The 18,439-nt window shown below is 42.0% G+C and overlaps 1 protein-coding gene across 2 annotated transcripts in view; it reads right to left on the bottom strand.

Annotated features, from left to right (window-relative positions):
• Positions 1 to 18,439, bottom strand: part of LOC143282970 (monocarboxylate transporter 2-like) — a 125,043-nt gene that overhangs the window by 28,702 nt on the left and 77,902 nt on the right. For both annotated transcript variants that reach the window (XM_076588898.1, XM_076588899.1), the window contains one exon: positions 17,119 to 17,217. In XM_076588898.1, the coding sequence (XP_076445013.1) occupies positions 17,119 to 17,217 (99 nt within the window). The remainder of the gene's footprint in view (positions 1 to 17,118; positions 17,218 to 18,439) is intronic.

Raw genomic sequence — 18,439 nt, 5'->3', positions numbered from 1 at the left:
TGGTCAGGCATCTGCCTAAAAGATGTGGTGTAGTGTATATATGGATTTGTCTGAACGAAGTGACGCCTCCTTGAGAAACAGAAACTGAAAGACTGGCTAAGCAGTGAATACTCTAATTAAAAATGATATTGTTCCTCCACACCCTGGGCCCCTATTTACTCTCTGCTCTTCAGGAACATTCTATATTGGAACCTCGTCACCAATTGTTTACACAACTGTTCTTGCACAGGCTGCCGGCCATGCTGAAATTACAGGTGCGATTTTGTTGACCAGACCACATAGTAAGGAAATATTCATAACTTATTTTCGTTTGAACACATTTAAAAACCAAAAACTTAGCTCTTGCAAAGACAGCACAGAAACCAGGCCATAAACTCTTTTACACATAACAAACCTGTACAGACGCCCTGCCATGCGCTCTGGTTACGTGCATGCCGTATATATCATAATTATGAAATATTTCTTTCTAGAATGATGAAATCTTCCTTTCTCGAAAGCCGACAATTTCCAGTTGTGCAGATAATGTAGGACCCGTTGTTAAAAACGTGCTCATTTATTGCTCATGTTAGCTGGGGGGTTTTGTTGTTGTTTTTTGTTTGTTTGTTTGTTTGGGTTTTTTTGTTTTTGTTTTTTTTATTCAACAAATGCTGGGTTTAATGAATAGAGGAAAGAACAAAATGAAAACGTTTCTGCACTGTTTTCGGAGTTGTGGTCACTACAGGGACGTCTTTAACTTTCCAACGGCCTTCATTATTGCACTCTCAGAAGGCTCACCTGCTAACATTATGACCGAACAGTTGCTAACCACACTAATACTCTTGCTGTGTATAATTAAGTGTTCCAATGCCACAATTTCTTTAGATGAATAATAAAAATGATGATGATAATAACAATAAGAATATATTGTGCTTTTTAGCGCAAACTGCCCATATACAATACACATACAACAGTGCATTATACCACACAAGAGAACATGAGGACGTAGTATTAAAACACAAAATGTATATAAGCTAATTCATCACTACAAATTGCAGATATGAATAATCACAGAAGAAAGACACAAAATATGTCCTACACACGCACACACACGCGCGTGCTCAGTAAACACCGACCCACAAGTACACATACTACAGGAAGACTCCAATGGAGTAGGGAGGGGGGGGGGACACAAGGGGAGTGTAGAGGGTGGAAGAGGCAGACAAAGGAATATGCTTCGTCACATCAAAATACCACTTTGAACAGGTAGGTTTTTAGTTTTCATAGTTTAATCCGTGCTAGGAATATCACGACTGGCACATGGACTGTTTGAACACTAAAACCCCTGGAGGAGTGGGGGTAGGGGGAGGTAGAAGAACAAGCCCATGCAATGAATGATTACCAATGAAACATCATGGCATTGTGAGGTACGCTGGAAAAACTGTTGAGAAGCTACAACTCGGGAAGGCCACAAACTTTACTTCAGTGGACGAAAAGACAAACATGCTCATGGCGTCGAATTTATGGTTCACAAAGACACCGTGAACTCTGTCATTGGATTCCGACCTATATCCAGTCGGCTTATTACCATCTGCTTGAAGGCAACCTCATTCAGCATCACCACCATCCAGGCTTAGGTACCAACAAGCGATTATGATACCGAAGCTGTGGAAGATTACTATAAATAGGAGCAAGGAGTGTTGGATCAACCCCCCCAAAAAGACATCCTTATTGTGCAAGGGGACTGGGAAGGATGCTTACAACAACTGGAAAGGCACTTGCGGGCTGTCCTGCAATGGCGAGACAAATAACAGGCCTTAAGGTCCTGGAATTTGCCAGATAGAACGACCATGTTATGGGGAACATGATCGGTCAGCACAAAGCATACAGAAGGTGCACTTGGCACCAACCAGACAGAAGCACCACAGTCAAATAGACTAAATCATGGTCAAAAAGCGTTTCATGTCAAGTGTGAGCACTGCCAAGACAAGAACTTTCCCAGGAGCTGATGTGGGAAGTGATCATGATCTCATGATAATGACATTCCACCTCCTTCTGAAGATTATTAATAAATTAAATTAAAAAAAGAAGAAAGAAAAAAAGGGCCACACAAGAATCAAGTTCGACTTCGGCAAACTAAATGATCATGAAGTAGCAGAGGCCTTCCAAGGTATGATAGGAAGCAGATTTGCTCCCCTCACCATCTTCGACGCTGACACTGACACAGATATGAATATGTTAATCGACACCTTCAACACTACAGTGACCGAAACAGCTAGTGCGATTATTGGCAAATACAGACCATCAAAAAAGCCCTGGGTCACAACAGGTGCCCTGAACCTATGTGACAAAAGAAGGGAGAAGAAGGAGGAGATATATGGGACGAAACAGTACAGTACAGGGCTGTAAACCAGTAGATCAAGTTTCGTTTTCGTTTATTTATATATGTATAGTCTGTTCATCTAAATGTATGAAAAGAGCAGAAGGGAAATGGATCGAAGAGCAGTGCCAAGCCATTGAAGACAACCTGAAAACCAACAGCAGCAAAAAAAGTGCAAGCTTGTGAAAGATCTGAAAAGCACCTAACAAGGGCGTTCCACAATTATTCAAGACAAAGCAGGGAACTGTCTGACGGAGGAGCAGGATAACCTGAATGGATGGACTGAATACTGCCCACAGTTGTACAGCCACAGGGGATCCAGAAGTACTGAATGCCCCTCCAACATAGAACAGCGACGAATACCCCATCCTTCGAGAAGAAGTCGACGCAGCACTGAAGAAAGGAAATTTCGCCAGGAATGGACAACGTTCCGACAAACCTAGTACAGGCAGGGGGGAGAAACCATGGTCAGCGCCCTCGCCACAATCTGCAACGAGACCTGTTGACTGGAGAATGGCCGACACCATGGACCCAATCTATTGTTATTACTCTCTCCAAGAAAGGCAATCTATCACAACACCAAAACTACCGCATCATCAGTCTGATATGCCATCCAAGCGAGGTCATGTTGAAGATCATTCTGGACAGACTGAAACCACAGGCGGAGAACATCATCGCAGAAGAAAAGGCAGGCTTCAGACCAGGGCGCAGCACAAATCTTCAATCTCAGAATACTGTGTGAGAGGTACCTACAACACCATCAAGACCTTTACCACATCTTCATGGATTTTGAGAAGGCCTTCGACAGGGTATGGCACGAAGCCTTATGGGTAAATATGAATCTGTAAAACATTAACGCCAACCCGATCAAAGTAATACAACGTCTGTATGAAAAGATCAGCAGCGCAGTCTATTCCAATGACAGCACTGGAGACTGGTTCAAAATAACTGTTGGAGTTAGACAATGCTGTTTTCTATCTCCCACTCTCTTCAACATCTTCCTGGAGAGGATCATGACTGACGCACTTGAACACCATGAAGGAACAGTCAGCACGGGTGGCAGGACAATCACCAACCTGCGTTTTGCCGATGACATTGATGGACTGGCAGGAAATGAAGATGAGCTCGTGAGCCTGGTGGAGTGCCTTGACAAAACATCTGCGGCTTATGGCATGGAGATCAGCACAAAGAAGTCCAAACTGATGACCAAAAATTCCGACAGCATCAATACCGATATCAGAGTCAATAAAGAGGATGATATTAGACTGATCGTCCAAAACTTCAAGCATCTCAGAACAATCATTTCGGACGAAGGATCCAAGCCAGAAATACTCTCCAGGATAGCTCAGACAACAACAACGCTGACAGAACTGAGGCCCATCTGGAATGACAGAAACATCACACTCAGCTCAAAGATCAGACTGATGCGCTCCCTTGTCATTTCCACATTCCTATATGCCTGTGAGACATGGATCTTGTCAGCTGAACTAGAGAATAAGATTAAAATAATATGCTTCCGGAAGATCCTTGGCATCCTTGACCACATTACAAATGATGAAGTGTGTAGAAAAATCAAGCAAACCACTGAACCACAGGACGATCTACTGACCACTGTAAAGAAAAGGAAATTGAAGTGGTATGGCCACGTCTCGCCTGCAACAGGACTGGCCAAGACCTTCCTGCAGGGAACAGTGCAGGGAGCAATGAGAAGAGGCAGGCGGAAGAAGAGATGGAGGGTGGACACGTCTAACCCTGAGGAAGACGGTCTGACGGACAGACAAGGACGTAACAGCTCGTTTCTACGTCCGCTGCATCCTTGCACGAAAAAGACAAGCATACACAAACTGAAGAGCGAAAGGCAAAGTTCGCTGCACGTTAAGGGGAGAAGGAAGGAAAGAGGGATTGGGGGGCAAGGGGGGAGGGGAGGGCGAGGGACAAGGAGAAAGGGAAGGAGGACGGAGGAATGCGGACGGGAAAGGGGGAGTGGGGGGGTTCAGCGAGGAATCAGTACGGGATCAATAATGTGACATGATCTGGCCGCTCGCTCAACTCTCCAACCTTTACCCCCCTCCCCACCCCTTTCGCCTTGCACCCTTCATCCCTCAACATCTCCTTCACCACCACCCCTCCCTTCAACCCCCACCCCACCCCCCTTCTCCTTGACAGAGCTGACTGCGCCCGCGTGTGACATGGTGGCGTTTGGTGCGATGGTCTGTTGTGCAGACATGCACGCACTCATGCATTGCAAGAACTTCTCCCTCCTCCTTTTCACAGGCTACATATCCGTAAAGTCCTTCCCGATATTCTGGGCACTGCACATACACTGATACCTCAAAAACAAAGTCAGCCACTACTGAAGATCAAAGATACAAACAACTTTTCTTTGTATCATAAACATGTGAACTTTCGTCAAAGTTCTGCTGCTTTTTGTTTTTTGTTTTTTTGATAGCTTCTTCAACGCTGGTTAATTAATGAAAAATGAACACAGACAGACATACATACACGCGTTCGAAACTACGGGGTGCAGGAACAGCACGGACGTCGTACTAGTGATTAGAAATAGCAAATGGTAAATGGACTAGTACACGGGCACTTGAGACAGTGGATACCGCACACACACACACACACACACACACACACAACACACACACACAGACGTTTGTTTATTCCAACAAAAAGTTATTTAAAAAGAAGTGGCTTGTGTTCACGAAGAATTGCTTGCGTGATTTCATACTTTCTGTCCTGTTACGAACCATGCCAAAGACGAACCTTTCAGCTGACAGAAGTACCTAACACACTGTAAAAGAAATAACCAAGTCTTTTGCTTCCACCACAGTAAATTAAAAAAAAACAAAAACAAAACAAAACAAACAAACAAACAAAAAACCCTGTGTTGTCAAGCATGAGTTAATCTTAACATGCGAAGTAGCCAGAGTGTGTGTATGTGGAATGTTGTATCTTAAATCAAAGTATTGTTGAACTGCATTGTTACCATAAGTCTTTGTCTACCTTTTGTATGCTATTTCATGCCTATTTTATTCCTATTCTTTGATTGGTTTTGTACTGCACATGTATGGCTGTGATGATGTATGCATGATTTACCCTCGGTTACCTTTTAAAGGTTTCTGTCGTTGTTGTTTTTGTCTACTGTGATTATTGATTGTACGCATGGGTTGCAATCTAAACATTTTATGTCTTTTATGTATACATGTTGAATGACTGATTTCGTGTATTGTTTATGCGTTTTACACCACAAATGAATTTCTCTTGTTGAGATAATTAAGTATTCTGTATTCTGATATTGTAGCTAAAGTAATGGTGATGTTCGCTCATGCACAGTATCACTCAAAACCCCGACCTCTGCGATAGGGAATGACCAAATCTTAGTTTCTCGGTACGAATTCAGCGAGTGTCTGATGATTGTATCAAATGCATCTTGTATCGACTAAACAACAAACTAAAGAGACAATAAATATACCATCGAGAAGAAAAAGAGAAAATAATGTTTAGTGTATGTTTAGGAACTGTAGGCTACTTCCTTTCTGGGATGTCTTTATCAGTGTATGTATGTTAAGTTCAGTTTTTTTCCCTCTGATACGGTCACTCGGTGGTGCTAAAACTTATATCCGTGAAGAAGCTAACTGAAAAAGTTCAAATTGTGCGTTAGCCTTTCTTTAGTTTTCCACACATACACACGCATACAAACATAATTAGGAAAGTGGTTTCTGTGACAACATGGATGCCTATTATGAAACCTGCAAAACACACGCACGTGTAAATATAAGCACACATGTTTACACACACACACACACACACACACACACACACAATCAAAATAATCCATCTATAGGAAATACGATAGTAACAGCTCACGGAGGAAACAGGAAACGTGCAATCCGGAAGTTCTAGGAAGTTTCAAATGCCTTGAATCTCTCGTGACTGATGTTCTCGTTCTGACAATGAACATCCCTGGCCATTGGACGGAAATCGATATCCACCAATCAAATCATTCATCGTGCTCTTCAGATCCGACAGAATGTCAGGCATATCAGAATCAGCGGCAATGCACTCTAAGGGGCGTGCGCAAATAAAACTAACACTATTAATGTTAATGAAACGAATAACGATAAAACACGCGGTTACTAGCGACAAAATATACGAAAGAGTATGAGTAAATACTCTGTTTTCATCTTGTTTCCATGGCTTAGTGTATCGTATCACTGTAAGCAAAGATAGAGAGTTCGAGCGTAGCCTGAGTTAAGAGAGAGATATATATACAGAGAGAGAGACTGAGAGAGAGAGAGAGAGAGAGAGAGAGAGAGAGAGAGTGACACTATTTTATTGTCCATTCAGCGTTAAGGCCGTTTAGACAAAGGGGGCAGTGACAATTGGAATGACAATTGTAAACACAGTCAGTTTTATCCAGTATCTGATTCATTTTACTATTGTTCTGATATGTAAAGGATATATTCCTGTTTCTCCGTACATAAGTTTGTTTGATGTATGTAATGGCACATTCCAGAATCTTTTGACCGCAAAGGTGTGCACTTTTTCTATATGATCGCCATCCTCTTCCATACCCCACACCTCTGCTGCATACGTTAAAATCAGTTCGATTTGTGTATCAAAAAGCTTCCAAAAGAAATGAATATCTGTTATACTTAATCTTTCAGCGTTTTTAATATATCCATAACCCCTTTCCTTCCTTTCCTACACACATCCAATAAGGCACTACTGATACTTAGATCTGTCGCGAGACAGAGAGAGACAGAGACAGAGGAAGAGAGAGATTCAATCCTAACCAGAGAGCGAGACCGAGACAGACAGAGAGAGAGACACAGATAGATTCTAACCAAAGAGCGAGGCCGAGACAGACAGAGAGAGAGAGAGAGAGAGAGAGAGAGAGAGAGAGAGAGGGGGGGGGGGAGAGAGAGGGATAGAACATAGAAATCCGATCCCTAACTCTCAAAGCACAGTCCATGGCAGTGGGTCAGTAACGTAACCAGAAAACTGGAAAACCTTCATTAAAGAGAACGAACAGAAATACATCTACATGAGCGCGCTTTCATCGCTCCCGACAAAGGGACATAGTATACGTCCACTACTTGCCCCGGGCAGTGCCCGGCGATTGGATAACGGTGGAAACCCCCCCCCCTCCCCCATTCCCCCCTGTCACCCCTCCTCACAAGGGATTCGCTTACAGGCCAAGATTATCTCAGCCACTACGGCCCCAGTGGTAGCGCTTCACGGTGGTTTGCAAATGTGACCTTTAATAGCCGGCCGCACAGATCCCAGTCCGCTGCAGAGGCCCTCGCTTCCGATGTGGACCTTTGGAGACATGGAGCTAATGAAGGGCCATCCACCAGTGACAGGATGGGTTACACAACGAACTCGGGAGGCTGGCGGACGTAGACTACGGCAGGAATATCCGTCATCATCAACCAAGCCATCTTCTCACAGTATGCTACACTCACCCAACGATCGGGTTTAGCGTGCACGTTACCAGTGCACAACTGTTAGCTGTTCCGCGAGAGGACCAAGAGATGTACACCTTCAGATATATATGCGGTTTGTCGAGAATGACAGACGGATGCCTACTACATTTTTCACTGTGCACGTATTAGACAGAATGCGTAAATTCCTCATTTGCGGATTCATTTCAGCAGTCGTGCTCAAAAGCGCAGAATGGTACCTGGACAGTACTGGCGGGTGAAACGACATCCTGTATCCTGCTTATCTTTATCTGCCCCACCACCTCAATCATACTAACTACACCACCCACTCTCTCTCCTTCATACGTACGCGCAGGCACGTGTACGTGTACATGCATGTGCAAGACCAAAGACCGAGTAGGGGGGGCTAGTCTCTCGGCGGTCTTTCCTTATGACAGACCTCATTTTCTGTCTTACCGCACCGCCTAGTCCTTATCTAACAGACCGATAATCATACAGGGCACCACCGACAGTGCAAGTCAACCTCCCAACCCCACCAGTCCCGGTGTTTCTGGGTACTATATTTCTGACAGTGCAATCCTAAATACTAGCATCACTGCTGACAAAAGCAGTCGAGTGCTGATTTCCCTGCTTTCATAACCGCATGTCGATATCACGCTCAAGGATGCTTTTGAACTTAATGGTTATTTCTGCTTTTTCATAAAGACAGTAATTAACACGACGATCACAACGACGATTCACGTAAACGGATGATTTATTTTCAACGTTAAACTTTCTTTTTCACAGAAAAAAATATTTTGCTAGCATCTGTGTGGCAAACAGTTTCACTATTCTGTTTTCTTTTGTCCATAATGCAGTAGCTTTCACCCCCAAGCGGATTTCCCAAAAGTTCATACAAGGTTCAGCGAGCTAACAGAGTACCATCTTCTTCTTCGTCTTTCGTAGGCTGCAACTCCCACATTCACTCGTTTGCACACAAGTGGGCTTTTACGTGTATGACCGTTTTTACCCCGCCATGAAGGCAGCCATACTCCGCTTTCGGGGGTGTGCATGCTGGGTATATTTTTGTTTTCATAACCCACCGAACGCTGACGTGGATTGCAGGATCTTTAACGTGCGTATTTGATCTTATGCGAGCATATACACACGAAGGGGGTTCAGGCACTAGCGGGTCTGCACATATGTTGACCTGGGAGATCAGAAAAATCTCCACCCTTTATCCACCAGGAGCCGTTACCGAGTTTCGAACCGGGACCCTCGGACTAAAAGTTCAACGCTTTTAACCACTCGGCTATTGCGCCCGTCACAGAGTACCACAGATACCAAGGTTGGAAGTCATTGCACAGAAGTGCAGAAATTCTAATTCTAAAACGTTTCACTTCACAATTCTATAAGTTTGACGTGTTCTTAGCCCCTAGTTGACGTCCTGCGGTCAGTGGAGCTATAAATACTATAAATGAACTGAAATTGATTGACCAACAGCGATGCCTTTCTTATGACGTCTGAAATCATGACCAAACAGCAAATGTCACACCACTACATCAACACGAGACAAAAAACGTTTATTCGGTCCAATATCCAGAGAAAAACCCCAAATAAACAATGAGTAAGAAGGAAGGAGAGGATTAGGCCCCCGCCTTCATGTGACGAGCCCTAGACACCGTGGATGTGAATTCATTTCCCAGATGACCATGACCATGTGACCTGTAACTTAAACTTCTTTTCAGCGAGACAGAACGGGCAGCACAGGAAAGGCATTGGTACTGCATGAGACGGATCCGGCTGGTGTCACTAACAACCTTCCGTTTGTGACCCTGTTCAAATCGAGATATATTTGTGTTAAAGCCATGCAGCACCCCCGAAAACAGACTATGACTGCCTATATGACTGGGTAAAAACGGCCACATACATAAAAGTCCACTCGTACATAGGAGCGAATGAGGAAGCTGCAGCCCACAAACGCAGAAGAAGAAGAAGAAGAAGAAGTAGTAGTAGTAGTAGTAGTAGTAGTAGTAGTAGTAGTAGTAGTAGTATTAGTAGCAGTGGTGCAACTGCAAAACCACGCACTTGGAAACAAGGTAGGAACGTCTTCTCCATCTTTAAACGATAACATTCATATATGAACCTTGATACTTAAAAAAATCAAAACAAAAATAAAATTATATATATATATATATATATATATATATATATATATATATATATGTCTATATACAAAGTCTACAATCACTAGTATGTGTGACGGGACATCAAAGAAAATACCACTCCACTCCAGGAATATTTCCCGTGTCTTGCTTTTGCATATGAGTTGGCCAGACTTCTATTCACATTCATGTTTATGAAACCAGTCTCTTGTTTTATTTTTTTTTCTTTATGTGGCTTTGTGTTCATGGCATGGGAAAGATTTTAGTTTTCCTTTAAAGTTTTGTCTTTTCTCTGTGTCTGATAAGAATTCTCTAACTTAAAGCTACAACTAAGTCAATGAGTAGAATAGAACAACTAGTACGTATGTATTTTATTATATGTTTACACTGAAAATTAATAAGCCTTGTCTGACAGCAGGTTTCATAGCAAGTTCAGTCCATTTTTCCGAGGGGAAGCACAAGCCCATGCGAACATGCAGTGGTACGCACACGCGCACATATACACCTACATATATACAAGGACACACACACACACACACACACACACACACACACATACACACACACATGAAAACACGCCCGAGAAATGTGCAGATTGTTTCATATACAAAAGAACGAAATGTAATATTCATTTACGGCTACAGCAGCCCGCCCCCCCCCCCACCCCCTCTTTCTCCCTCTCAGAACTTGGGCGTACTTGAACATCCATTCATACAGACATATACACATACACACACATTCGCACATACAACCTTACCTTTCAGCTCGGCCATACACATCTATTCATGCACGCAGATAGATATATAGGGATTCCGATTCAGATGGTTATTCATTTAAGGCCACAGCCCAAACGAATCATGGGTGATAACAAAATTTGCAAATGTCACCATGGCTATTATCGTTTATACCAGTTTTCGCAGCTTAATAACTGAAGAAACAACTGGAGAAACCTAGACAATACCGTCTCTCTCAAACTTAAAACCTATAGAGAGACGGGGGAGGGCGGGGGGAGGGGGGAAGGGACAGAAAGGGGAAAGAGGGGAAGAGGGGGAGAGAGGGAACGAGACACAGAGACAGACACAGAAAGAAACAAAGAGAGAGAAAGAGAGGGAGGAAGAGAGAGAAAGAGAGAGAGAGAGAGATGGGAATAGAGACAGAGAGAGAAAGAGAGAGAGAGTGAGAGAGAGACAGAGAGACAGAGAAGAAGAAGACGACGAGAGAGAGACGCTTTAACACTTAAATGTCATGGGCCATGAGGTCCCTAAAACAAAATATTAAAATAACCGAATGAAAAAGGTGAAAGCAAATATTGAAACAAAAATAGCTATGGTTCTTTCCTTGAAGAAAAATAAGAAAAATTATAGCAACCAACATGCTACCCAACACAGAACTCCGTTCATTCGTCCATCAATGCAACAGATTCCAGCACTGGCTACACACACACACACACACACACACACACACACACACACACACACACACACACAGACGCTTCAGACACTTTTTTTTTTCATTGACATTGGCCTAACAACATCCCGTATGTCTAGGGGGTCAATTCTAAGTTGCAGCGTCAAATGTATTGGATGAAAGAAAACAAAGAACAATAAATAAAACAAATAATGTCAATAAATCAATTTAAAAAAAAAACAGATTACTTAATCGCACACTTGTGTATGTGCGAATACAAGTACTCACACCATAATAGAGAAACAACATACAATAGACAATAAACATACAATGTGACCATCAAGTGAAAACAGCAGTAACAGGCTAATGATTTAACTAGTGATGATTACGTGTTATTACCATCTTTTTCCATTTTCCTGATATTAACAGCTTCTGCTATGTATTTGGCAAGCAAAATTATAACTTCATCATTTTCAGTGGATAACAGACTAAGCACGTCTTGTCTTTTCTCAGCAGCAATATGGAAAAGTCGTGTCTTGGCTCTAATGTCTTCATAAGCTTTACAATGAAATAAAAATGATCTTCATCCTCTCTCACATCCTCCATACACACTGTACACTTACAATCAGCTAAACCCTCAAGATCAAACCATCTTTTGTTAGCTTTTAAACCTAGGGTCCTGCTTCTGAATCTTGCTAGCATATCTGTGTGCAGTTTATTGGTAACTACTACTAAAAATTTCTCCGGTTGTAAAATAGTTTTAAAGGAATGGAACCAAGAATACTTCACATCATCTTCCATTTTAGAATGCCAGTTCTGTTTATAAGAAGACGCTAAGCAATCTTTAAATTCTGATAGAAACCCTCTTTCATCCCCAACTCCCTGACTCAGCCATACAATACCAAATCCATTTACTGAAAGAACTTGTTTAACTTTACCCACCCAGTTACAATTGCCTAACTCAAACTGTTGAATTAACATGTCGTATGCCTGTCTACATAATCTGCTTGTAGGGAACTGAGTAAGTCTTAACCAATACTTGATGCATTTAACAAAAGCTTTAATATAAAGAGGATACCTTCCAGAGTCACCGTATGCCATCGAGTCAGATGAGTGTAATGGAATATTCATGAATCTCTTATGGCAAAGGTGTGTACTTTTTCCATTTCAAGATTTTCTTCGAGGCTCCATACTTCAGCTGCATAAGTTATCATTGGTTGTATTTGAGTATCAAATAACTTTCAAAGTAAAGCTGGATCAATTGTTTTAAAAATTCTGTTACATCCTTTTTCCCTTTCCTACACATTTCTGACCATCCCATTTTAAAACTCAACCTAATCGTAAATACCCTTCCTAAATACTTGCTTGCATTGATGACTCGTACTTCCACATTACCAAACAACCATTTTTCCCACTGTGATAAATGACCTCCGTTACGAAAAACAATAATATTTGTCTTATCTAGATTAACAGTTAACTGTAATTTATCTGCTTCGTTTCTCAATACATTAAGCTGATTCTGTAATCCAACTACAGTGCTAGAGAGCAAAATCACATCATCTGCAAACATCAACATAAATATTTCCACAGCACCAGGGATTAACTGAATATCATGCCTACCTTTTCCTGACATTTCAATAGCTAATTCATTTATTAAGAATGCAAATAATTGAGGACTTAAGAGACAGCCTTGTTTTACTCCACGGGGGCAACTAAAGAAGTCAGAATACACGCCCTATTCGCGCACACATGCCATGATAACTGAATTGTATGTATCTCGCAGTGCCATGTACAATTTTCCATTAATACCAGTTTTTATCAAAACATGCCACTATACATTTCTGCTCACGGAGTCAAACGCCTTTGTAAAGTCAACAAAATCAACATATAATTTAGTGTTCTTCATAAGAAAATTCTGAACCAAAGCATACAAAGTAAAAATATGACCGACAGTACTAAACCTTACTCTGAATCCTGCTTGTTCTTCAACAAATTATTTCCTCTCTTTCGGCCCACTGGACAAGCCTTCTATTCAAAATATGGGTATATACTTTACTAATTACGCTTGTTAGAGCTACGCCCCTATAGTTGTCTGGGTTATTAGTGTCTCCTTTCTTATGAATGGGTACAATAATGGATTTACACCAATTTGTCGGAAATAATCTATTATCAAACAATTTGTTAAATAGTGAAACACGAAAATCAACAACAACTGCATCGACATTCTTTAGCATCTCACCGATTATCTTATCTGGGCCGGCACTTTTTTCATTTTTCAAATTTCTTATACTGGCTTTAATTTCATGTATAGTTATTGGGGCATTAAACAAAGGTTCGTCAAAGATTTCTTCTTCGTCTTCTTCTTCTCCTGTATCTGTGGTGTCTTGCCCCCTTCAAAAGAATTAAACATATGACAAAAATGACTGTACCATTGCTGTGAAGTGATTTCATTATAAATGACTGATTTCCTATTGACTGATCTAATGGTTGCCCAATATAATTTTGAGTCCTTTATTGATTCTTTTAACTGTTGCAGTTTCTTTTCATCGAAATCTTTTTTCTTCCCTTTCCTTAATATGTTGTTTTCTTTCTTCTACATAACTGTTTTTCGCTTCAGCTTTTCCTTCAAGTTCCTTCAACTGTTTTAGCTCTTTGAAACTTGCAAAAATCTCCTTACCTGTCTTTTCGTTTGTTTACATTCATTGTTGAACCATTCATTAACTGTTTTCTTTTTTCTGTCCACTGTCCTAACCATGCATGCAGCAGCTCCATATAATGCATTGACAAAGAGCTCAATAGATTTGTCGGTATCTGTAGCCAGAGTGTCCATGACTGTATTCATGCACATTTTAAACATACGAAATAAGTTCATCTTTAAAAGTCTGTATATTTTCCTCTGACCATACCACCCGTTCCTCACCACATTGAGCCACAAATGGTACAAATTTTTTTTTTGGTCAATACACTGTTTCTATGTGAGCTGAATTGGCAGATGCCATGAAAAAAGAGAATCATTTTTTTTTAAATCACAGTTTGAAACAATTTCTCTGGACACCAGAAAATAATCGATAACACTGCATCCATGAGGAGATACAAAAGTAAATTCTCCCTCTGAATCAGTGATACAGGATCCATTCATGATGAAAAGATCAAACAAAAAACAAAAATCTAACAAGGATTTGCCAAAAATTTTCACAACTGTGTCTTTTTGAACAACACTTCCCATAATCATAATCATCATCATTATCTTCATCCGCACTCTGTATATAACTAACCATTTGTCCCTCTTTGGGTTGTTCATTACCTGTCCTGGCATTCAAATCTCCACAGACAACAAAATAAAACATATCATTACGAACTGATTCTAAAATATTTTCTTGAAAGATAAGGATTCCATATTTTAATTGTGTGTGAATATAAGCTGGCCCATCCTCTGGTACAACATAGCAGGCAACAAAAATAACATCTTTATCAACACCAAACACACTTTTATCAATATGCACAACCACCACATTGCCAAATTTAACTTAATTTCTTTAATTAACTGAACAAATTGCTTTCTTACCATTAATGAAACCCCTCCTGAATGTCTTCCATGAGCTGATAATTTTTTCGCAGGGGCACTGAATTTTATATAATCAATAAAGATTGAACTAAAATCAAATGAATCCTTCACGAACGTTTCTGTCAGACACACGAAATCATAGTAACAAAATTCACGAAAGAAACGTCAGTAAGTCTGCTGTACAAATTTTCTACATTATAATTCAGAAATGTTAATTCCGACACTTGATGATCAGGCCTGTCCTATTTACAACTGTTCGACCGCAAAGTATGGCCACTACCCCCAGCAGGTGACTTGTTCAGGTGACGGGATTGCCCTCTAAAGTAACCACGGATACCTGCTTGCTGTCCACCTCTGCCTGTCAAGCTTGAACCACCAACTGCACGGTGCCCCACGGCCGGCCTGCCAACACGCGTGTTGCTGTCACTGCAGGAGTGAGCGCTGTCACAGGTGTCACTTCGGTCAGCTGCACGTGAAGCGGGATCCGTGTTGTCGTCACGAGTCCGATCTGTTGAGACGCCACTGCCATTAGCTGCAGCCCGGTCACAGGGTGGGGAACCCTTTCGATTGACGTCACCAGTGACGATGGGTGTGAATTCCTGGGTGGGGAGAAGGGGAGGGTGACTGATCAAGGCCATGGCGGGTGGGGGTGGGGGATGGGATGGGACTGTTGTTGCTCTGTGGCACAGCACTGGAACCAGCTGTCCTCTCAGCGTGATGCCTGGAATCTGGTTTGTGAGGTCCGATTGTCAGCTTTCCCCTCACAAAGAAAGACTCCTTCCCCTCTCGTTTTGCTACCGCTACCATGCCAGCTTGTCTCCTGGTCAAGTCGTTTGCCACTCTCACCTCTTTATCCTCTAACTTTGTTCTCAACTGTCTGTCTCTGATCAGCATCATGTTGCCTCTCCAACGCTTAAACTTAACGATCATTGTCTTTGGTTCTCCTGGCTTTGCCTGTCCCACTCGATGTGCCCGCATTATGTCTTCTTCTGTCCACTCTCTGTTCTCTTCTACCTTGTTGAGCACCTCAAACACTGCCCCAGCACATGAGTCATAGCCCTCTTTTTCACTCTGACTTAAGGAAGGAATGCCGAACAATCTAAGGTTGTTTCGCCGTGAAAACTCCTCCAATCTGTCGATCTCATCACTGATTCCACAAGGTTCTTCTTTCGTTTCCTCTACCGTTGATGACACCCTCGCACACTCCTCACTCTCCTCCCTGATTTCTGCATACAAGTCAGTGAGATCAACAGACACTTAATACACCCTGCACCACAACTGACTGCTCTCGTGTTCCAGTTTGTTACATCGCTGATTGATTTCTTCACATTTCTCTGCTACTTTTCCTAAATCATGTTTTATGTCACCCAGTTCTTCTCTAATGGCTTGGTGTTGTTTTGTTTGTTCCTTTCTGTGTTGTCTCAGTTGTCTATTCTGTTCCTCAAACTGTGCCTTGAACTGCTGACTTTGGAGCTGGACAGCCGCAAGAATTTCCGACAAAGCTTGAGAAGTGAAAGTGGTATCCCCGTCCACTGGTGTCTCCTCTGGCCCACCTTTCTGACTGCCCGTGCTGCTTGTGAAGGGGCCCTGGATCCTCCTCTACGTCATTGCTCAGCAGGATTCTCCACACTGACAGCATAGCGTTGACAGCACACATGGAAAAGACCACCGGCACGTGCAAGGCAAACCTGACCTGGTTTGACCTGACATATTCCTGACTCACGTCCATTGAAAAGGTACATTGCTCATCATATATATGTTCGAAGACAAACAGAAGAAAATCTTCACCAAAGCAAGAAGCAAAACACATGCTATGAGAATGTCACTGAGTGTCACGTCAACTGTGTCGCCGCTCACCTGTACTGTCCCATGCCTGACAAATGACCCACTTTCACTGACCGGAGAAAATGGCCAATTCTAGCCCTCCACATGTTCACATCGATCATTTTGTTGTCTTTTCAGTGTCCACACTCAATGTTACTTCACACCAACAACGCACTTCACTGTAGTGTTTGTACAGCACCTCAAATTCCTCTTTGAAATGGAGAATATTCCCGTCAGCTGCTTACTGGTCGCCATCTTGCGCATGTCCCCCCGAGAGAGAGAGAGAGAGAGACAGAGAGATAGAGAGACAGAGAGACAGAGAGAGAGAGACAGACAGACAGACAGACAGACAAACAGAGAGAAACTCACGTGATCAGCTGCTGGAACAACAGAGACATCAAGGCTGTCCCCAGGCCTGTTCCAGAAACCAGAATGCTCTCGGCGATCTCTCGGCGTCTCTTGAAATACCTGCACCACACAGTGGTCAAAACATATCAACATGCTTGCTTACTTCTACTTCATTATCTTCCTTAGTTTTCCTTCCTTACTTTCTTATTTATCTGTCTATTTATCTATTTGTTCATTCGTTTATTTACCTGTTTATTTATTCATTCATTTGTATGTTTGTTTATTATTCATTATTTTACTTTTATACTGACTGACTGATTGATTGATTGATTGATTGATATGGGTACTTATATAGCGCCTATCCTCGGTCGGAGACCAAGCTCTAAGCGCTTTACAAACACGGGGTCATTTGCACAACAGGCTGCCTACCTGGCTAGAACCGACTGACGGCTGCCACTGGGCGCTCATCATTCGTTTCCTGAGTCATTCAATCAGATTTCAGGCATGCACACATACACACTCAGACATGTAACATTTTACGTGTATGACCGTTTTGTTCATATACCCCGCCATGTAGGCAGCCATACTCCGTTTTCATTCATTTATTCATTTATCTATCTTCGTTGCTTATGGCCTTACCGACCACACAGGGTCATAAGAACGCGAGAGAAAAGAATCGCATTGAAAGAAAATTACACTCATGCAGATATACCACAAAAAATCCACCCCAAAGAATATCTCTCTCTCTCTCTCTCTCTCTCTCTCTCTCTCTCTATCTATCTATCTATATATATATATATAATACGGTACAAGTGCACAATTATGAAGTCCAGAAAAGTCGTAAAAATACTGCAGGCTTTTTAGAAACAATAGAAGTGAATACACCCACATACACATGTTTGCTTGCCAACACACACACACACACACACACACACACACACACACACACACGAGCGCGAGCGCACATGTGCACAACTTTTTTAAACGACAGATGTAGAATCTATTCTTTTTTCTTGTTCTTTTTTTCCACACTTAAACATTCCATAAAAATATCCCTTTCCCAATACCTCAACACACGTACACACACACACGCGCGCGCGGGCACAAACACACACACACACACACATACAAATGCATAAACACATGCCCGAGCGCAATACAAGCAATGATAGTTAAAAGCAAAGAAAATCTTCCAGTTACTGATAACAAAAATTTCAAACTGTGTATCTCGGTCATGGGCACAAGTCTGTAGTTTTTTTAGACAGAATGTTTGTTGTTGATAATCTCCCTGACGTTTCTGATAAAAACGACATCCATATAAAATATTTTCTCAGATAGTTTC

This window comes from Babylonia areolata, chromosome 6, assembly GCF_041734735.1.
Source record: "Babylonia areolata isolate BAREFJ2019XMU chromosome 6, ASM4173473v1, whole genome shotgun sequence".
Lineage (NCBI taxonomy): Eukaryota > Metazoa > Mollusca > Gastropoda > Neogastropoda > Buccinidae > Babylonia > Babylonia areolata.
Note: the sequence above shows the minus strand (reverse complement) of the source record. Positions and strands in the feature narration are given on the sequence as shown.